Source organism: Amblyomma mixtum, chromosome 6 (assembly GCF_055824585.1).
Source record: "Amblyomma mixtum isolate Tamu chromosome 6, ASM5582458v1, whole genome shotgun sequence".
NCBI classification, from domain to species: Eukaryota; Metazoa; Arthropoda; class Arachnida; order Ixodida; family Ixodidae; genus Amblyomma; species Amblyomma mixtum.
The window spans coordinates 70,537,151-70,559,331 of record NC_143017.1 but is presented as its reverse complement, the minus strand read 5'-3'; the positions used below and the strand labels follow the sequence as shown (position 1 = coordinate 70,559,331).

The 22,181-nt window shown below is 49.7% G+C and overlaps 1 protein-coding gene across 1 annotated transcript; it reads left to right on the top strand.

Moving 5' to 3' along the window:
- Positions 1 to 871: 871 nt before the first annotated feature.
- Positions 872 to 1,642, top strand: LOC149339334 (uncharacterized). The gene has a single exon (XM_089550914.1). The coding sequence runs from the start codon at positions 872 to 874 to the stop codon at positions 1,640 to 1,642; it is 771 nt and encodes a 256-aa protein (XP_089407040.1).
- Positions 1,643 to 22,181: the final 20,539 nt, after the last annotated feature.

The window sequence follows — 22,181 nt, the reverse complement described above, 5'->3', positions numbered from 1 at the left end:
AACGAACATAGCATAGCTTCGGGCCGAATTCATAGAGTACACAATAGCAGACTCCGCAATACTTTGGGTTTGGTTTGTGAATGTACAAATAGAAGCTACCCTCACGCCGGAACTCTGGTGAAGTTGTGGTTCCGTATTCGAATTCCGGACAAGGACGAATTTTTCTTTAACTGCGAAGTTTGTGTGGAAGCTCTGTAGCTTTCCGCTGTAGCCGTATGGTAGCGCTTGGATAGATGCCAATGAGTAATTTCCTCCCGAATTAAAATGTACTAAACCTTGGAGAATTCCTCTAAACAGTTGACCAATAGGCGCTTTGTGTAATAGTTTTAGTAAAATGTGGCGAACGGTTATAGTCTCCAGTATTCAGTGGCATTCCCTTCTCTGAAAAGTGAGGTCTAACCCTACAATCAATCTGGAGCTCAATTTTAACAGATGGTGAGTCAATATGGTGTGAGACGAAACTAAATATCAGCGTTGGCTAAACGAGCTTCGCGCTGACTTACAGTTCATTTTTTGTCTCCTCTGACAGTGTTCAGTATCGTATAATGTGCTCCTCAAACAATAACATTAGCTAACAATTAGAATAAGGCTGCAGATAACCTGTTTTTGCTATTTTTGTAGGAGGACGTGTAGCAGTAGCAGCGGCCTCATGCGGTAGGAGCAGTACCAGCCGCCAATTAAGATGACGCCGAAGTTCCGCCGAATGGAGCTCGACTCTGGTGCCAGTTGCACGCGCCTCTCTTCGGCACGCCATCTTCCATTATAACACTCCGGCCAGTAAACTAATCCCTTCTTTCATCGTGGCGGCCTCATACTTTTCGGGTGCAACAAACTGGTGACCCGGACGTCCTCTGGAACACCCTCGCTCACCATGGCCAACGCCGACGACAACGGCTCCGCCATGCCCGGTGACGGACCCCCCAGCGCCGTCTCTGCGCTGTCCCTTCGCCTTCCCCCGTTCTCGGCAGCCGATCCTCAGCTCTGGCTCACTCAGGTCAACAGCCAGTTCACTATTGACCGCATCACCAGCCAGGCGCACAAGTTTCACCCCGTCGCTGCGTCGTTAACACCTGCCATTGCCTCTGAGGTCCACGACCTCCTCATAACTCCGCTCGCTTCGGCCCCGTTTGACACGTTGGCTGCTGAGCTGATCAAGCGCACAGCCGTCTCAGAACATCGCCGCCTCCAGCAGCTCATCTCCTCCGAAGAAATGGGAGACCGCAAACCTACCCAGTTGCTGCGGCGGCTCCAGCAGCTCCTGGGCGACAAGGCTGCTACTTTCTACCAAGCTTTCCTGCGTGAGTTTTTTCTTCAGCGCTTGCCGCCGTCGGTCCGCCTGGTGCTTGTGCCCGCCCAGGGATTGTCCTTGGAGAAGCTTGCTGAGCTGGCGGACTCCGTCATGGAAGTTTCCTACTCCGCAAAACCTCTCTGCGCAGTCTCGCAGACTCCCACGCCGCCATCATCTCTTCCCTCCTGCGTGGACATTCAGACCCTCCGGGACGATTTCCAAGCCCAGATCACGCGACTCTCCGACCAAATCGCCGCACTGCCGCACTGTCAAACACGGCGGAACTTCGGCGTCATCTTCATCGGCGGCTGGTACTGGTCGTACCGCGTGAGGCCGCTGCTACTGCTACAGTAGCCCCCCCCCCCCCCACCCCGCTAGTGAAGGAGTCCGGTGAAGCTGGGAGCCGGAATACCTTCCGCTGCTGAGGGGTGGCAGGGAAAGATGGCGGAGAAGGGCAGGTGAGCGGTTGGGGCATAGAAACCACAAACGGAGGCCCTGTGGACGGGGCGTCTTCTGTGAAGGCTGGCTTCAAGCGGTCGATGGAAATGGTGTCAGTGCGCCCATGGAGGTCCACGATGAAGAACTTCGGCGTTCTTTCGAGTACACGGAAAGGGCCGTCGTAGGGGCGCTGAAGCGGCTTGCGGACAGAGTCTCGGCGAACAAAGACGTGGGTGCAAGTCGGTAGTTCGGCAGGAACGTATGAAGATGGCAGAGACTAGCGTCGGAGATGTGGCGCTCGGAGATGGCGGCAAAAACGGCGGAGCTGCGTCACGTAATCAGTATGGTCGGGACTTGTAGACGAATAGGTGGATTCGAAAAATTCACCCGGAAGACGCCGGGGCGAGCCGAAGACAAGTTCTGGTTGGTTTGGTTTTATGGGGTTTAACGTCCCAAAGCAACTAGGGCTATGAGAGACGCCGTAGTTTAGGGCTCCGGAAATTTCGACCACCTGGGGCTCTTAAACGTGCACTGACATCGCACAGTACACGGGCCTCTAGAATTTCTCCTCCAAAGAAATTACACCGCCGCGGCCAGTACAAGAAGACAAGTCCTGCCGGAGTGCAACGGACGTATAGGTTTAACGCAATTAATGTGCACGCCATTCGGGAGTCTGCTAGCTCCCTCGTTGTGTGCAGATTATGGGCACAGTGTCCGGCACAGGCTTGACAGAAACGGCACCGCCCCTATCTAAAATTTTTTTTATGTAGACCGGCTGTCTCTCACATTTCTAACATTGTGTGTCACATATATTGTAACGTAACGTTACAAAGAAGTCTCCTGCGCCGAGGAACACCGGCAGCCAGTAAGGTCAGCACGAGACGGAGCAGAGTCACTTCGTCTTTCTCCAATGGCCCGTTGCATTCTTCCTCATCTTCTAAGGAAGGCATGTGTCATTGCCCCCCTTGTTTGCAGCATCGCCTCGATGCGGCCGACTAGGAGCATACTGGTGAGCTACGGGCTGACAGATAGTGGGCTAGGTTGGTACAGGAGGAGCACAACACAAAACGGGGCACTATCAGTCTCCAGATAGGTCAGCAGGGCGGCCGTGGTAGGGTTTCATTCGGACGACGTGTACAACGTCAGTGAGCTTGCGTCGTCTGCGGCTTGAGGGGTCTCGGGTGGCAGATTATACTTCGTAAGTAACGTCACTGATGCGGCGGAGGACACGGTATGGTCCGAAGTACCGGCGCAGTAATTTTTCAGACAGTCCGCGATGGCGAACGGGTGTCCAAATCCATACATAGTCTCCAGGCTCGTAGGAAACGAAGCGCCGTCCCTGGTTGTAGCGATCAGCGTCTAGTTGCTGTTGTAGGTATATGCGCTGCCGTGCCAGCTGCCGCGCTTCTTCTGCACGCTGAGCAAAACTAGCGACGTCCATATCAAGTTCACTTTCGCAGTCGGGGTATACGGGCAACATCGTATCCAGGGGAGTGGTCACTCGGCGGCCGAAGACAAGCTCGAAGGGAGTAATCCGCGTCGTCTCTTGAAGTGCCGTATTGTATGCGAACGTGGCGTATGGGAGAATTTGATCCCAGGTCTTATGCTCTATATCCACGTACATGGACAGCATGTCGGCCAGAGTTCTGTTTAGCCGTTCCACCAGGCCGTTAGTCTGCGGGTGGTACGCCGTGGCCCGTCTATGGCTAGTGTGTGTAAGATTCAGCACTGCCTTAGTCAGGCGGGCCGTAAAAGCTGCCCCACGGTCGGTAATAATAATAGCCGGGGCGCCATGGCGCAATACGACGTCGTGAACAAAGAATGCGGCGACTTCGGTGGCAGTTCCATTTGTGAGCGACGCGGTCTCAGAATACCGGGTCAGGTAATCCGTCGCGACAACAATCCAACGCTTTCCATTAGTTGACTTTGGAAAAGGGCCAAGAAGATCCATTCCCACTTGTTGGAAAGGAGTTTTCGGTGGAGCAATAGGTTGAAGAAATCCGGCTGGTTTCATGGGGGGAGATTTTCGACGTTGACAGTCACGGCAGGTTTTAACATAGGATCGTACTGAAGGTAATAATTTCGGCCAATAATACTTCGCCCGAATTCTGGCAAACGTGCGACTAACTCCCAAGTGGCCGGCAGATGGTTCGTCGTGACAAGCGCTCAAGATGTCAGGCCGTAGGTCCATAGGTACTACGAGCAGGAATGTCTCTTGTGATCTTTCAAAATTGCGCTTGTAGAGAACCCCACTTCGTAAAGTGTATGACTGCAAGCCACGACGAAAAACAGGCGGTACCCGACCACCGCGGCCTTCTAGATACTCGATGAGCGGCGCCAGCTCCTGGTCCTTGCGTTGTAGGTCAGCCATATGGGATTGAGTAATGGCCCCAATGAAGGGAAAATCGTCGGCGTTTTCCACTGCAGCGGAGTCTAAGGGCGCGCGTGATAAGCAATCTGCGTCTTGGTGTTTAAGTCCCGACTTATAAACAACGGTAACATCATACTCTTGAAGACGAAGGCTCCATCGAGCCAAGCGTCCAGACGGGTCTTTGAGGCTGGCCAGCCAGCACAGCGAATGATCGTCGCTGACAATACGGAAGGGTCGTCCATACAGGTATGGTCGAAACTTGCTTATGGCCCAGATTACCGCAAGACACTCCTTCTCGGTCGTTGAATAGTTCGCCTCCGATCGGGATAGTGTTCGACTCGCGTAAGCTATAACTCGTTCTACGCCATCTTGCCACTGGATAAGTACAGCCCCAAGGCCAACGTTGCTGGCATCAGTGTGGACGTCAGTTGCTGCGTTTTCATCGAAATGGGCGAGTATGGGGGGCCTGTGGAGGCGGCTTCGGAGCTCCTGGAAAGCTTGTTCTTGATCGCCTCCCCACAGGAAGGGTATGTCTTCTCTGGTTAGTGCTGTCAATGGTTCAGCTATCTTGGAGAAATCTTGGACGAAGCGTCGGTAGTAAGAGCAAAGGCCCAGAAATCGCCGAAGTGCCTTTTTATCGCTGGGACGTGGAAAACTTGACACTGCAGTAGTCTTGTCGGGATCAGGGAGAACGCCCTGTGCATTGACAACATGGCCGAGAAAGCGAAGTTCTTTGAAAGCGAAATGGCATTTCTCCGGCTTGATCGTTAATTGTGCACCTTTGAGTGCTTGAAGCACAATGCGCAACCGGTCCATGTGTTGCTCGAAAGTAGGCGAGAAAACGACGACATCATCTAAGTACACTAAGCACGACTGCCACTTCAGACCTGATAAAACCGTGTCCATCATACGTTGGAACGTGGCCGGCGCAGAGCAAAGACCAAACGGAAGCACCTTAAACTCGTATAGGCCGTCGGGCGTCACAAATGCAGTCTTCTCTCGGTCTCTCTGATCCACCTCGATTTGCCAGTATCCGCTTTTGAGGTCTAATGAGGAGAAGTACCTGGCATCGCGTAGACGGTCGAGGGCATCATCAATCCTGGGGAGCGGATAGACGTCCTTTTTGGTCACGTTGTTTAGTTTCCGGTAATCGACACAGAATCTCAGGGTGCCATCTTTCTTCTTGACGAGGACTACTGGCGACGCCCATGGGCTCGTCGAAGGCTGGATTACGTCGTCTGCAAGCATCTCATTCACTTGCATTTGAATGGCTTCACGTTCCTTAGGAGAAACCCGGTACGGGCGTTGGCATACCGGTAACGTGGCCTCATCGGTTATGATGCGGTGCTTGGCGACAGGAGTACGACCGACCTTGGAGCCAGTGGCGAAGCAGTCTGCGAAATCAGTCAGAAGAGCCGAAAGAAGATTCCTATGATCGGGCGTCAAGTCCGGGCTAATTTTAACGGTTTGAAGGAGACGGCAAGAAGTAGCCTCCTCTTGAGGGTTGGCCCCGGTGGTGCATAAACGAGGCGAGGCAGTAACGTCGTGAAGGAAGGCAACAGCCGTTTCCTTGGCGAGGTGCCGCATCTCCTTAGCAAAATTCGTCAGGAGGACAGTAGCACAACCGTTATGGAGTTGAACGAGTCCTCGAGCAACGGCTATCTCCTTCTCAAGAAGTAGCGGGAGGTGCCCATCCGCGATGCCCTCGTAGTCGTGAAACAAGTCATGACGCACAAGAACAAGCACACTAGACCGTGCTGGCACCCTCACGTCATCGTCGACAATACGCAGAACGTTGAGTTCCGGATCCTCAATTTCAATGCGCTCCACGGCCCGTTTCGTCGAGAACGTCACACGCGCTTCTTTCAGGTCAATGACAGCGCCGTTAGTCTGCAGGAAGTCTAGGCCAAGGATCAAGTCTTTGGAACACTCGCGAAGTACGACGAATTCTCCGACATACACAAAACCCCGGATGCCGACACGCGCTGTTCACTTGCCTACAGGGGTAATCAAGTGACTTCCCGCCGTGCGAATTTTCGGGCCGGACCAGTGCGTCAAAACTTTCTTCAATTCGCGGGCGAGGCCGTGGCTCATTACCGAGTAATCTGCACCGGTGTCTAGTAACGCCGTTACATCGGCTCCATCAATCTTTACGCGCAAATCGGAGGTAGTGTGTCGGATGCTGTCGCCACCTGTCCCAAGCGGAATGTCGTCGTATCGGTCGAAGGTAGCCCGTCGGATGCTGTTGCTACCTGACCCCAGCGAAATCTCGTCGAGTCGGCGTGACGAGGACGGAGGATCTTCACATTTCGCGACATCAGCGACCCTGCCTCCGAAGGCCGCTGACATTAGTTTTCCCGGCGAGGGCTGGGAGAGCGTCGGCGTCGGGGATAGCTCGGACTTGAGGAACGGTAACTTGTTGGGGACGTAGACCGACGTTCTTGGTAGCCGGACGTAACAGGATGCTGTTGCGCAGCAAGGTGGCTTTCGATTTCAGTAGGCCGCTCGCCATTTTGAGGGCAGGGGTCGTCCGGTGCGAAACCGCGCAGGCCGACGCGGCGGTACGGGCACGCCCGGTAGAGGTGACCTGCTTCACCGCAATGGAAGCAGAGGGGCCGACGGTCGCGGGCCCGCCATACTTGACTCTTACGGGGTCGCTGATAGGTTGGCGCAGGGGTGTAGCGAGGAGGACCCTGCGGCTCCATTGCTGGAGCTGCGGTATTGATACTGTGGTCTTGCGTGGGAGCCCTACGTAGGACGGACGCGTAGGTGGGTCTCGCGTCGAGCTGGTAGGAAACGTCAGGAACTCGCTCAGCTGCCATACGCACCTCGTCCCGGACGACTTCAGCTAGTGATCGAAAGGACGGCGTGTTGCAAGGCATCCGGAGTGCTTGCAGTTCTTCTCGCACGACAGAAAGGACGAGGTTGCGTAGTGCATCCATATCGCTTCCGCCCTGCATAGGTAGTGCGTCGGACCCAATGATGTTCACGTCGCGATTGTATTGACGAGCCCGGTGTTGCAGCGTCGTCTCCATGGTGGTAGCCTCACTGAGGAACTCCGCAACAGTGCGCGGTGGGCTGCGCACTAGTCCTGCGAAAAGTTCTTGCTTCACGCCTCGAATCAGGTGGCGCAGCTTCTTGTCTTCTGGCATCTGTGGGTCTGCGCGCTTGAAAAGACGCGTCATGTCTTCATAAAACATGCGCACGCTCTCGTTTTGGCGCTGGTTGCGCGAGTGCAGCGCTGCTTCTGCTCGCTCCCGGCGGTCGGCGCTTGGAAAAGTGGTCTTCAAGTCACGACAGAAGGCTTCCCAGGATGGAAAGGAAGCCTCATGGTTTTCAAACCATGTCCGCGCCGACTCTTCAAGAGCAAAGTAGACGTTGTGGAGCTTACGCTCATCGGTCCACCCGTTATAACGCGCCACACGCTCGAAGGCCTCAAGCCAGTCCTCGGCGTCCTCGAACACGTCTCCATGAAAAGACGGTGGTGTTCGCGGCTGATGGCAGAGGATGTTTGCGGGAAGCCTACTCTCAGATGTCATTGCCGCAGGTGTTACAGGGGCCCGAGGCTGCGTCGACCTGGTAGCGGCCGGAAGGGGTCCAAATTCCGGGGGCTCTCCACGTAGGCGGCGGCCGAGGCGCTGATGTACCGGAGTAAGCTCCGTAGTGAGAGGTAGATTATGCGCTGGAAGCGTACCCGGCACTGCCTCCACCAGATTTGTAACGTAACGTTACAAAGAAGTCTCCTGCGCCGAGGAACACCGGCAGCCTGTCAGGTCAGCACGAGACGGAGCAGAGTCACTTCGTCTTTCTCCAATGGCCCGTTGCATTCTTCCTTATCTTCTAAGGAAGGCATGTGTCAATATTATCAAACTCTGTTCAGAAACTCATTTATTGTAAAATTTAATTATCAGGATTGTGCAAAAAAAATGAAACATGTTACCAGGTTCATTTATAAGACGCGGAAATTTATGCCTCCTTTATGCACGTTAGTCCTATATGCTCCTTAAGTGCCTAGTGTTGTTACATTAATAGGTTATCTCAGTATTAGCTCTACGACTTCATTGTTTCGACGATGTGCACCCGCCATGTATGCTAACTAATATATAAATTCCAGCGAAATTGCTCGATATATTTGCGCTGTTCTATTTTAACTGCATGTGCTCCGCGCGAGTATAGAAGCATAATATATTAGTAGTCTTTGACTGCTTCTCCGCATGAATTAACTTACTGCAGCAAAACCACCTTCCAAGCTACAGAAATTGACAGTTGTTCAGCTATGCTCTTGGTTCCGAAATGTAAGCTAGACCCAACTATAGTATGCTGTTCTGAGGAAAGAAATGAAAGGGGTGAGGACGCACAAGGTTTCCATCCCTTTGTTATTATTGCTCGCAGCGCAGCAAAAGTCTTGATAGCAAAGACTATTTCTTATCATGTCGGAAGCATCGCATCCTTTGACGAGACCATGAGCCCCCTTGCCGGGGACGAATGCTCCAATCGTTAGACTATTCCGTTTGTAGTTACCGTCGATGAAATGTAGCCGTAATATAATGAACGCGTTAACAGATTCAGCGCATAATACCTAAAGCGAAATTAAGATCCACTTGTTGGAGGAAATGAACAAAGACTGCTTTTATTGATATTGAACTGACAAAAATTTGTCATGACGTACAAGGTTTCCTGTGTTTCTGTTGTCAATAATCGCGAATATTTATTGCCTAACAAGCTCAAATATGGACATTAAAAAAAGAGAGAGAGATAAAGAGAGGGGGAAAGGCAGGGATGCTAACCAGAAAGGTTTTCGGTTGGCTACCCTGCACTGGGGAAGGGAATGAGGGGATAAAAAGGGAAGAGAAGGAACCAGAGACAAATTCACAATCCATCAAGCAAGGCAGTCTCTCGGAAACACAAAACAGTGCCTTGTGAGCCTTCATGGTAGTCGGCTGTTGTGGCCATGGGCCGAGGATCTTGGCCTCTGTGAAAGGGCGGGGATAATCGTAAAATGATGGGCAGATTCGGTTCACAGATCACCAGAATGGGAAGCGGTGGTGTCTGAAATCCGGGACGGGAGCCCGCGGGCATTCCACTGAAAAATAAAAGCTCGCTTCACTTTCTACGGAAAAGATAATTCCGGCGGAGCCATGGTGTCTTCTATTGTAGAGCTGCAAGAACTGGCTGTAGCGCGTCCAGTACTTGCAATGCGTTGTGTGCTACTGGCGTGCGTAAGCTGGACAGCAGATCACGCATGGCATTCGTCAGTGACGTGAGGATTGGAATCACTTGCATATCTTGGCCATGGTTGGAATCATGACTTTTGCCCGGATCAGTCGTAGGTGTCGCAGACATGGGGTGCGGCAACGTACCTGACGCAGTGCGCGCTCTAGGCTTAGTAGTGGTGGCCACGTGGTATCAGAGGCAGGAGGTCGTGAGTCACCGGTCGCCGGGCTTTCCTGATTTGTTGTCGGTGGAGGCGGACAAACTGCAGTGCCGCTTGGGGTCTTCTCTTCGAAGGTATTTGTTTCCTACAACGACCTTCGGCGGCGGCGCGAACCACGTCTTCGCACCTTTGCAGCGGCTTCTCTGTGGGTGGAATGGTCACGCACCATTTGCTTCAGTACCGCCCTCTCGGTCTTTAGGCGAGGGCAGTCCTTCGAGGAAGAGTCGTGAGGGCCACGACAGTTGATGCACTTCAAGGTAGTCGCGCGGCAACTGTCGCCGCTGTGTGGCTCAGAGCATCTTGGGCACACGATGGAGTTGTGACAGACGCCGCTCACATGGCCAATCCTCATACATTTCCTACACTGTAGCGGCTTAGGTACGAATGGACGAACTTGGTGACGAAAGTGCCCCACCTTCACGTATGATGGAATGCAGTCACCCTTGAACGTCAGCTTGAGGCATGTAGACCTTCCAAGGCGCTGAACTTGCATTATCGAAATGCTGTCGGTTGCCGGCTTGATTAAGATGTGCAAGTCGGCGTTGGGGATGGCGATGTCGACGTTGTAAATTACGCCAGCCGTGGTTCCGCTGTCTTTTAGAATAAGAGGACGTACACTGAAATTGCTAAGTTTGGTGATGGTAGCCAAACTTCCTAGCTCGCTTCGCTTCATGACATCAGTGGCAATGATGTTCTTGTACGGGTTTATTCTAACGTATTTAATCCCTCCTGGTACGAGACTCTCAAGAAACACAGAGATGGCTTGCCTGTTTAGGAGATTCAAGTTGTCCATAGACTACAATGGCACGAACAAGGCTGTATGTGCCTCTGTCTCGTCACACTATTAGGGCTAGCTTATACACGTCAGCCTTTGAGTAAAAAGAAAATTTTGAGGTTAAGGCCCTAGGCTGCGGTACAATCGGAGAAGCTAAATGCAATGGAGCTCTAAAGAAAGATGTGGAACACTCATGAGACTATGCTAACAGAAGGTTGGAAAATCCGACAGTAAACAGGAAACACAAAAGAAAAAGCTCAGGAAAGCGTCATGTTAACCCGCATGCGCATGTTAAATACCCGCATGCGACGCGAAGGTGTCAGAATAACTCAGCGGCGCAGCACTGCGGGCAGGTGGAGGGAGGGCAGCCTCAAAAAGCGCCATCGGGGTAGCGCCAGGAACTGGAGGATGGCCGGAAGGAAGAGCTTCCCAGACCTGTCGCTGTATTTCATTTCTGAGCTGCGGCGCCAAACAAGATGATGGTTCTGGTACAAAGGGTAGGAGAGACAGCTGGCGGGCAACCTCCTCGCGGATAAATTTCTTGATATCGGCGTGGAGACATGAGGAGTCGGGGTGCGCGGGTCAGTCCAGCGAGCGACGCGTCAGAAGGGTGGCGAATTATAACGCGTTGCTTCCGTAGCTCGTCGAAGCTTTGGCAAAGTTCGTATACAGTTGCGATGGTGGTCGGACTGTTAGCCACGAGCATGTTGAAGGCGCCATAATCGATGCCCTTCATGACGTGGCGGATTTTATCTTCCTCCGTCATAGATGGGTTGACTCCTTTGCACAAATCGACGATGTCCTCGATGTGACTGGTGAAGCTTTCACCTGTCTTCTCCGCTCGCGGACGTAGACGCTGTTCAGCGCGAAGTTTGCGAATGGCAGGGCGGCCAAATACTTCGGCAATCGTAGTTTTGAACGCGGACCAGGTGGTGATGTCCGACTCGTGGTTCCGATACCAAAGGCTGGCGACGTCAGTAAGGTAGAATACGACGTTGTTAAAGTTCAGAGCGTCGTCCCATTTGTTATGCCGGCTCACCCGTTCGTAGGCGGACAACCAATCCTCCACATCTTGGTCGCAGCTGCCACTAAAGATAGCAGGGTCGCGTCGACATAAGGGGCCAGAACAGGTGACAGCTGGAAGCTGGTCGCAGGAAGCAGGGTCGGGGGCTGCTGGCTTGGATCCTCCATGGGAACGGACACCGTGCGACTGTGGAGTTCCAGGGCGACTTCGGGGGTTAGGATCATTGCACCCTCCACCAAATGAACAGTGGATTTATTAAGGGGTGACGGCGGCCAACGCACGCAGCGGTCGGGTCGTAGCAGGACGGCAGAACCAGCCGCAGGAAGCAGCTCCAGCACGAGACTCGCGCCCGAACCACCAGCGATGACGACTAAGTGCGGCACTGCGGAAACGTCCTCTTCTTCTTACAGAACGTTTATTAAGAAGTGGGCATGCACAAATTTCCAGTTCTGAGTTGTTTATTATTCTGAACGATAACTATAAAGCGATGATTAATCTTCAATCCTGAAAAAACTGCCTGCTCCTGCTACCAACATTTCAAGATGATTACATAAAACTGCCATTTTAAAAAAAAAAAGCATCAAAGCAACACCCTACAGAAAGCGAATAGATTGCACGAGCAGAACAGTGTTTCAGGAAACAACGTCTGTTTTCCTTTGAATTTAATAATACACCTGCAGAAAATCTCAAAAAGGACCTCAAACCAGCAATAAACCATTGGTCAGTGCTCAAGTACCAGTCAGAAGCAAATTTTTTCCTGTTTGATTACTTTTCTTCAAAACGAAATATTTTCTGAACGGATCTTAGAGCTGAGTGAAGAATTAAAATAAGGTGGTTGTTACGCACGAATATTCTGTTTCTCTAAACGTCCTTCCCGCCAATTATCCAAGCAAGAATTAATTTTCTCAGCGTGCCGCTTTTTGTCGTAAAAACAAGCATATCTTGATAATGAGGAGGCTGCAGGTGTGGAAATTTTTGTCAGACTGCATTTACTCCACTAATTTTCTGTTCTATAAAATAAACCTCGTTTCCTGGGTACGGAAAGCAAACGGGAAGAAAGAGAAAGATCAAAAGTGATTTGCGCCAAGTGAACTAAACTAGCCAACTAATAGAAGTTGCTCACAATGCCTTCAGTTTTGGGCTTTGAATCTAACTTGTCTAAAACTTGTCTGTAACTCAGCGCGCGGCATCGTTTGAGGGTTCCAAGAAACTTGAAACAAAACTAATCTGTATCGGGGACGTTCTGTGGTAGGGACGCTTTCGGAACACGAGTGCCTATTCACCTTTCTTTCGTCGCATTGTTTTCACGCTGAAGCCTAACTATGCCTCAGAAGTGTTCTTTCAAAGAACACACTAATTTATTTTCGACAAACTTGTGGCCCCGATAAAGGCATTAAAGTTAGTGGTTCTCACCATAAATTTAAAATGTGAATTAGTTATAGTGCCCTGTGTTACTGCAGAATTGATTTCGCTTATTTTCGTGTTGCGGGCGTCACAATTGATAAAGAAAGCCTTCTAAGCCCCTGGACTTTTTTTATTTTATCGTGGATTTAAGAAGAGAAAGGGAGAGCTAAGCTGCATCCCTCTTCGCTCTTATTGGGGCGGTACTCCCGAGCAGGCTTTCATTAAACGGGCTCCTGTATGGCGTGTTCTCAAGCGGACGCACTATTCGGTACACAATGTCCATATGGCGCTCTGAAGAAGTTCTATACATAGCCACTGTAGTAAATCTCCGAAAGGCCACGCCATTTCTGCAAGACAGATCTCTAAGAGCCAGCTTATCAGGACGACGAATTGGAAGCTTGGACAGTATTTGATGAGCTTCATATTAGTGAACTAAGAAGACGGCTTCGTCGAGCTAGAATGAAGCATGTTAAAAGCAAGGTCGAATTCATGTATAATGTCATTCTTTATGGAAATAATCTAAGTGTGAAAACTTCTAAGGTAGTATGTTGCTTTAATAAGTGCTTTTAAAGACTGGGCATTAAAACAGCATGTCCATACTAGAAAGTATTCGCGCTGTGTTTTTACTTCGAAATGAGTGTTCAAATTACTTTGCAGGCACTCTTCCGCGGGGACTGGAAGTGCAAAATCAGCTTATTTTTCTTCTTGCTCTATTTGTTCAAGACGTTAGTGAATTTTGGTGAATAGAAAGGTTTATAACCCCTTGCACTCCAGGAGAGCTTTCTGGCATTCGGAAAAAGCATCCGTTGTCATGTCTGGCATTTATTTCTTGTTTAACTTAAATAAAACTCGGGCTCCTAAAGTTCAGTATGCGAAGAAAACGATTTCGTTAGCAAATAATTTTTAGGGAGAAGGTTGAAACCGTGGTTAAGGACAGAATTGGACTTTTAGAACATAAAACAAAAATTCCGTCATTATCTGTGATTAGTGTAATTCATGTAATGCTTTCTTCAGTTAAAAATAAAAACAAGCGTGGGGCGATAAAGCGATCGATAAAGCGAAGCAATGTGCAGATCAGTTCGGAAACGCGCACTCGCATTTGCCCAGTCGCATACATTTTCGTGCAGTCTAAGAACCAAAAGGAACTCAACTACCGACCACATTTTCCGCTAAGACGGGGCTATGACGGGTTTGAAATCCTACATCACCGTTTTCGTGACACAGACGAGTTAGAAGTTCGTGCCAGCAAGGAGAAAGCAAATATTACTCAGTACTGCTTAAAGGTACTAAAAAAAATCATCCAAAAGACAGTTCGAAAGCCTGCGTGACTGTTTTCGTGGTACAGACGGGTTAGAAGTTCTTGCCAGGAGGGTGAAAGCAAATACTAAGGAATCATCAGATTATATCAGGACAGCAGAAAATTGGGCTAGTTGGTTGATATGCATACTGAAAACATTGCGCAGAAACACGAAGACTGTTTGTATCTGCTTAGTCCTCCTGTTTCTGCGCAATTTTTTCAGTATAAATTATATCAGCCTTCACGTTGGTAGTTACTGTAGATGAAATGTAGCCGTAATTGAATGAACGCGTTAATAGATTCAACGCATAATACCTAAAGCGAAAATAAGATCCACTCTTTGGAGGAAATGAACAAACACTACTGTTATTGATACAATAAATAATATATCTGCGAGATAAGAAAATGAAATTTGCGTACATCCCGTGGAACATGAGCCTGAAGGGCTAGGAGGAGCGCAGATTGCAAGTCCCGGTCATCAAACCACCGCAATCATCGCATAGAAAAGAAAGAAGCACTTGCATACTTTAGAGGCCAGTTTTTTATGAACCGACCTCATTCGCCCACAACTGGCGACGCCCTTCAGCGCGGGAGCCATGCAGCCGAGAGATCACGCGGCGCGCATCTTTCTAGGCTAGAAACACCGGCGTTGGCTTGCCCAACGAGCGTCGCGCACGCGTACTTTTGCGCACACGCGCCGCGTATCCACCCAGCGGCGTGACCCGGAGGCGGAACGAGACGCGCGTGGCCGCGGCACCGAGTCGCGCCGGGGCTCCCGCATCTGACACGGCTGCGACCAGGAGCAGGGTGACCTAACCACGTAGTCGTCCGCGCTGGCTCCTTCCACCCGTGGCACCGACGGGCCGTGAGACACACAACTCCATGACCGAAACAACGTTGCCTCCATGGACGCGGCGGCCGCCGGTCTACCCTGCACCAAAGGCTGCAGCAGCGGCCTGGTATTCCTTCGACTTCAGCGTGGGTGCCGACCGGGCCGAAGCTCGATGAAGCGCCGTGGGACGCCTTCGATCTGCTGTCTCTCGTCGTGTAGCCACCGTTCCAGCAGCGTTCGGCGCCCGAGTGGGCGAGGAATCGAGCCTGAAGGGGCGCTGCCGGCGCCGTCACAGCCTCAAGCGCCCTCTTCCATGATTCCAAGAGAGAGGGAGAAACGCCCCGTCGCGGCGGGAGAAAGTGAGGCCGCTCCCTGGATTTGAACGGCGCGCTCCATGCGTTTGTCTCAGTGTGTGCCCGTTGCGCTCCGCTTTCATGGTCCGCGAGCGCGAACTCTGTGCCCTTCGTCCTTTGACGAGTCTTGCTTTTGTTTGCACCACCCGTTTCACCATCGCTTCGTATGTTTTTGCTATTCCGGACTAGATTACGGAAGAGTGCGAGACGCGATACGGTTCGAGAATGGCCCCGGGAATGCCGACAAGGGATGGGATGTGCACTCGCGTTTCTCTTTGCCCTTGCACTTCGCTGGAAGACGGGAGACACGCCGCTCGCGCTCATTTCGTTCCCATCCCAAATGGAGAAACTCTGGCAAGTCGAGTTTCTGTAGCGTGGGTTTGTCTTCAACGAAATGGTGATAAAGTGGGGGAACAGTTTGCGTTTGTTTTTTGTTTTTTGCAAGGCTGTCAGATGCTTTCTAACCTGCTTTGTGCTGGCCTCTAGTGAAGATCATAGGATGCACACTCAGCATCAAAAGTATAACAGAATCTAGAACTAAGAAAGGCTTTGATTTCTCTGAGTGTCTGACTCATAAACAGAAATTGAAAGCTGCAATCGGCTGGGCGGACAAGGAAGCGAAGGTTGTGTTACTAGATTCGATGTAAACTTGTGTTGACGATAGAATGTCCGCTTTGTGGGGGCTCTTAGCAGGTCTTCAAAGGCGACTCTACGTGACTTCGCGAAATAACTGCTCGCCGCAATGCAGGACTGTTTCTTCAATCGAAACCACTGACTTTTAAAGGGCTCAAAGCAGTGTATCAAATATATTTTGCTCTACAGTTATGGTTCTGTCTTTACCGGGAACCGCATACAACACGGAACTGAACGAATTTATACTGGAGCAAGCTGACATGCGTTCATCTTTTTTTTTTTTGTACAGGCTTTTCCCTTTTACCTTTCTTCTCGGCGGAATGTAAATCTCTTTGTAACCAGACCTTTCACGCCACTGCTGCGGTGAGAAGTGCAAAGATTCTGCGAATCTCAGCTGCCAATTCTCCTAGGAGGAAACGCGCACTGCCTTTAATACGAAGACCGGCGGATAAGAAAAGAAGGGGGCTGCGTTGCACAGCACTGCGAATCTATCAAGGTCTCAAAGGCGCAGTATTTCCTCATTGCGGTGAGGAAAAAAGAAGGGTATGAGAGGAACGAAGTATTTTCTTTCAAACCTCGAGATCGTAATGACATCGGTCATGATTGGCCCGTCGACATTTCCCTCACTAGGGTCTCATTATTGATTCTCTGCTCAGGCAATGCATCGAGTTGGCGGAAAAAAGGTAACGAGTTTATTAGACCTACGTGACACTGTGCATCTATGTCTATTCCCGTTAACAGTGAAAAAGTGTACGTCAATCGTCACCCACTTTTACAGCGTCACCTGTTAGCGGCGCTTTCCCTGGCTTCGCGGCGTCGCCGTTGACATCGACGGGCGGCCCCTAGCTTATCCCAAGACCACTTCCACCCCCCTTGACAAAATGGTAAACAGGGTATAGTGAGGAGACGGGGGGGGGGGGGGGGAGGGCATCAGAGAACTAATATCCGACACCCTGGGCACACTTAACACTCCTACTGACGTCAACTTGTCATACCATGAGAGCTGGCATGGAGATTCGCGTCTTCACACGATCAGCGCTCGGACAATATTTGTTTTGTTTTTGAGAGCGCACATACCTGCGGGAAGCGAGAAGAGTCCGAGAGCGTTATGCTGCCACTCAAATATTCCAAGGAGAAAAAAAAATACACAGCGACCATAGGTTTCGATGCGACATATCCTCTTTACCAGTATTAGTTGTACATTTCGCTTCTATGGCATTTCATTGCCTTCTATGGCAATTTTCAACTTGATTTCGCCTTCGCGTTTCCTTAAGGCGGCTACGTGGGCTTCTTGTGGTCAGAGGTTTCTGTATAGTAAAGGTTGGAGTAGGGTGGCGGATGCCTGCCAACTAGGACACTGGCTGGATTGGTGTGTGGGTGGATTGTGGATGGAGAAATTGCAGAGTGTGGGGGCGAGGAAAGGAGGGGGAGCCTTGTAGGTGGAAGGTGCTTGTTTTTTATCGATGAATTTCCAGGGCTTGAAATGAATTTTCGCTCGCGGCTATTTGCAAAACTAATGTAGAAAGCATTACAGCTCAAATTAAAATAACAGTTCAGGCATGACTAAGGCACCCTATGTTCGGAACAAGAACTTGTGCTCAAAATTAATACGAAAGTAATTAATGAGAGAACGTTAAGAACTAGCTGGATGGTTGAAATAAGGGCATTAGGAGAGAAAATAATGTATACGGGCGAGACCCACCAAAAGGAGTTTGAAAAAGTTGGGATAAACTCTCATATTTCCACGATAATGATAGGGCTACTTCTGTTGATATTGTGAGAGTAAGCAGGCTTTTCTAAATTTCGAAGAGTTTCGCTGTCTTGAAAATTCTGAGGTTCAGAGTCCTGAGCATGGCTAGTCTACAATAGGTGAATCTTCGTAACGCGGCTAACTAATTATCAGGTAGTGACGCGCGTGTCTTCTGCATAGTGCTGCATACAGCTGGAAATTAGTCCCGACCCTACTCTATGCCTTTAGTTTCTTCGTTTTCTCTTCATGCTGGTGTACGAAAACATGAAGTAACATAGGCTTATAAATTCGAGGGATAGAAAGCCTAGGAACTGGTAAAAGCGAGACTGCAATTACGGCCGTTTGTTGACGAAGAATCAATTCGCACTTTATTTTGGCAGTTCGCTGAACCGGTAACAAGAGTAGGTATGGCAATATGGTTAACTACATTTCTCAAGCTCTTTCCAGTGAAAAATTGGGCTTTTAACTTTAATTTTAGATTGTCCTTTTATAATTTCCAGAATACACCTACAAAGTTCATTTTAGAAATGTGAAATTTTAGCATACAATAAAATTTTCGATCGGAATGTTGCCGCTTAGAGCTCACAGAGCTGGGCGGTAATACTTTTGATGTTTATTTTTGTTACAAAGCGGCAGAGTTGCGGAGGAAACTCTTAGTAATGAAACTCTTGTGCTGTTCGTAAATCATTCAAAAATATAAGGCTAGGCTCGAAATTCTGTATAAAATGTAGAGATGTCTTGGCTATACTTGTTGCTACATGACAGACGTGTAGAGCAGCGAATGATCGGGGACCAAGAGCACAGATAACAGGCAGCCCTGACCTACAGCTCGCTGTGTGGCTCTGTGGACATAAAGTGCATGCTTTCATATATGTAAGTGGGCAGTTCAAAGCCTGCTCTGTGAAAGAGCTAGAGTTGTGGTTTAGGCTTGTTGATCTTGTTGCATAGCTAGAGGGAGAGCGCGAAAAGGCATGGACAAACACAGAAGCTAAACACGGAAGCTGTAGGCGTAGTTCGGCGCCTGTCCTTTTAGCTTTTGTGTTTGTCCTCGTCTTTTCGCGCTGCTCCCTCTAGCCCTGTCGGTGCAAGAATCTCTTTTTTGGGTGATTTCGTGCATAACCTGTACAGAGTAGCGGCCAGCAGCAAAATGACAGCAAGGAAAGGATATAAGAAGCCAGGCTGTCTAACACGTAAACTTAATTTCAGTGTGCAAGAACACATAAAGGCTAGCCGCCGCGGTGGCTCTGTGGTTATGGTGCTCGGCTGCTGACCCGAAAGACGCGGGTTCGATCCCGGCCGCGGCGGCTGGAATTTCTTTGGAGGAGAAATTCTAGAGGCCCGTGTGCTGTGCGATGTCAGTGCACGTTAAAGAACCCCAGGTGGTCGAAATTTCCGGAGCCCTCCACTACGGCGTCTCTCATAGCCTTAGTCGCTTTGGGACGTTAAACCCCATAAACCAAACCAAACCAAACATAAAGGCTAAAAAGAGAGGAGCGGAGAGGGAGTTGGGAAGGACGGATTCTGCGCAGTCGCGACAAAAGAGACGTTGTCACTCCGCAGGGTAACGAGATGAAGACACCTAAAATCCAACACACTGGAACTGCAAAAACCCAACCCGGAAGGAAGAAAAAACATGGCAAGAAAAACCTATACCATCAAAAAAAAAACACCGAACAAAATATTTGGCCAACGGTTAAAAACAGGAAAACACCATAAAATTACTGAAAACCATGAAACCATAGTCTAAAGATTTTTTGAAAAGTGGGATTTATTCTGCTTGCGCAATATTATAATTGTCAATGGCATCTTCTTTTCTTTCCGTCAATTTTTTTTTACGGCCTGCAAACCGCTCTGTGCAAGCACCTTCGACCTCTTGATGGACAGAACACAGTGTCTGGTCGGAAAGCCTTCCAGGCAAGAAAAGCGCAGAATGTAGCTTTTCATTCGAATAAATGCATAAGAAACGAAGAAGGTCAAAGGTGGTGAATTAAATTTTCAGTTCTGTAAAGCGATGGTGATTAGGCTTATACTCCTGGTAACGCGAGTCGACCGTCTGAAAGCTAGGGTGCCTACTGCAAGCAGAACACAGTTGCCTGTCAATGGTCGCGGCACCAAACATAAAGTAGGGAGAAAATTGGCCTTACACAATTGGGCCCACGCATCCGATATCTAGTGCCAGTTACCACAGTTGGCACATTACAAAAAAATAAAAGCGACCAGCCCCAGGGGAAGAGGAGCCCGAGTGCAGAGTTCGAATAGGAATATTGAGATTGCACCACAATGAGCCTCCGTATAATGGCGAGTTCACGTACTTTCAAGGAACACGAAAGAGTGCGACGTCCTTTAATGTACCAAGTCTTTAATTTTCTATGCATTTATAAACTTCATTTAGGCTCGACGTTAGAAGCTTAAAAAAAAAAAACATATGCCACCCATACATGCATTTGTAAAGATGCTGCTATGCGCCAGTCTTCGTCACAGTCCCTAAACGTCGTTAATTTTCTTTTAATAGTAATTTACTGCAAGCCTTGAAGAGAAAACTTTTGTCTCCTCAGCGTTTAATGCCAGTCGCCACCTTCGCTTTGCGAATTACAAGCATAAGCGGCACCAAGAGGAAATCTGCGGCTAGCCAACACTGCATAGACTTCTAGAGTCATTGTCTTGATATTTGTATGCGACTTTCAAAGTAAATAGAAATGAACTGGGACTCAGCATGGCTTCTACAATCGTTGCTTCAAATTCTTCATCGACGGAAACTAAATAATCCACAAGACAAGCTATCAACCCAGAGCGCTGATGAAACGAAAACGCGTGATAAAGAGAACCCGCACCGAACGCGAACGAATAGAATCCATCGTCAACAAGAATGCAGCTAACGAGGGAGGGCAGCGCAAACACACACTCGGTCAGAATCGCTTTCTGTACTCCACGTCTTGCTTATTCTTGCAGAGCACACGCGAACGTGAACAACTAAATCGTAATGGCGAGGGAAGTTGCAAAACACTCTCTACGGCCCATCTATTTTCCGTAAGAAAAGACGAGAAAAAATTAGAAGAGAAAACGGAGAGAAGATACTTGGAGAGCATTCTCGCAGGACTTGTGGCCGACAGAAAGGGGAAAGTTCGATGGCACGTCAAGTGCAGGCCGGGCGTACGCAACGTGGGAACAAAAGCGATCGCTCACGGGAAATCTCGCGATCGATCACAGATCGAAGGGACAGCACTTGGCTCTACTGCACATGTGTGTGTGCCTATAGTTTGTTTTCGGGGCACCAATTTTGCCTTGTCATTGTTCTATTCCTACCCTTCCTTACTCCTCCCTGTGTGCCTTTCAGGAACCGTTACTTGTACTTTATATTTCGGTGCCAGCCTTGGGGTCGTATACCTCGTTTGTTCATTCTCTTTTGTTGTAATCTCGGCTCACTTTGAGTCGCAGAGGCTTTGGCGAAAAGCGTGCTGAAATATTCACGACCCGTCGCCGCCAGTTTTTAGGGCTCGCGAAGGCGTCGCGACTCAGCAGGAGTAAATTGTCCCGCCTCCGCGTTGCTGCGCCCGGGCAGCGAATTCAACGTGACATCTGGTCCAAAGTGTTTCCCGCGGAGTTGCAGGAAACAGCCTCATGCATGGCGGATGCGCTCCGTTCTACGTATTGTGGGTTTATGGCTGTCTGCGCGATCACGAGCAGAAATAAACAACAATCTCCGACGGCCGTACAAGAGCTTTGTTTACGCCGCGAATCGGGACTGCACTGTTCTGTTCCGTTCACACCACGACCAGACCGCGACTCTGGGTCCATCTTCCCAGCGGCAGAAAGAACGCGACAGTCGCCGCGACCGTTACCACCAGCTCCGATGCTACCCTCGAACTGCCGCCGCTTGCGCGGCTCGTAAACGAACCCGCGTCCAGCTGCCTTTCAATCCTGAGCAGACGTCCTGATCCTCTACCGCGGCTACGTTAAAGGGCTTGATATCATAGGGACAATGTGGGGAGACTTGGGGAACTTCGGCTCTACTTATACAGAGCATCACCAACATGAATAAGCTCTCTTTTGTCACAACCCGCAAGATATAGCCTTTTGTGCATAAAACTATTCATCTTGACGCAGCTTCGCATCTTCGTTTGCTCGGGCACGCCACCAAACCAGAGGCGCTGATGTCACCCCCTCAAACATTGTCCAGAAATCGCGAAGTTTTTTTTTTTTTCTGTGTAAGCATATGGGTGTCTGCTTTTGCTACCTTTCGGGATTATTTACAATTTTGCCGTTAATTGTTATTTATTTCATAAACTGTCGGAGGCTGATTAAAGTGGGTAAGGTGAAGCTAAGAATCGCGCCTTATTGCAACACAAGAATGTATCATTTTGACCGACCGTTTACTCTGGGGAGAGCAAAACAGCCTCTAATGGACAAGCATGTGCACTTAAGGCGTAAATGGCTTTTTATTTCAGGCATGCGCTGAAGGCGAAGTTTTTTTCGTGAGAGGCATGAAAAATACGTTTGGCGTTTATTTCAGCTTTGCTGTATGCCCAAGGCGAGGTGTGTCTTCGGAGGGCTCGTGAACGCCGAACGAAATAATTTTATCGGG

Excerpts from the sequence above, each read along its gene's own strand:
- LOC149339334 (XM_089550914.1), top strand. The coding sequence starts at position 872 with ATGGCCAACGCCGACGACAACGGCTCCGCCATGCCCGGTGACGGACCC.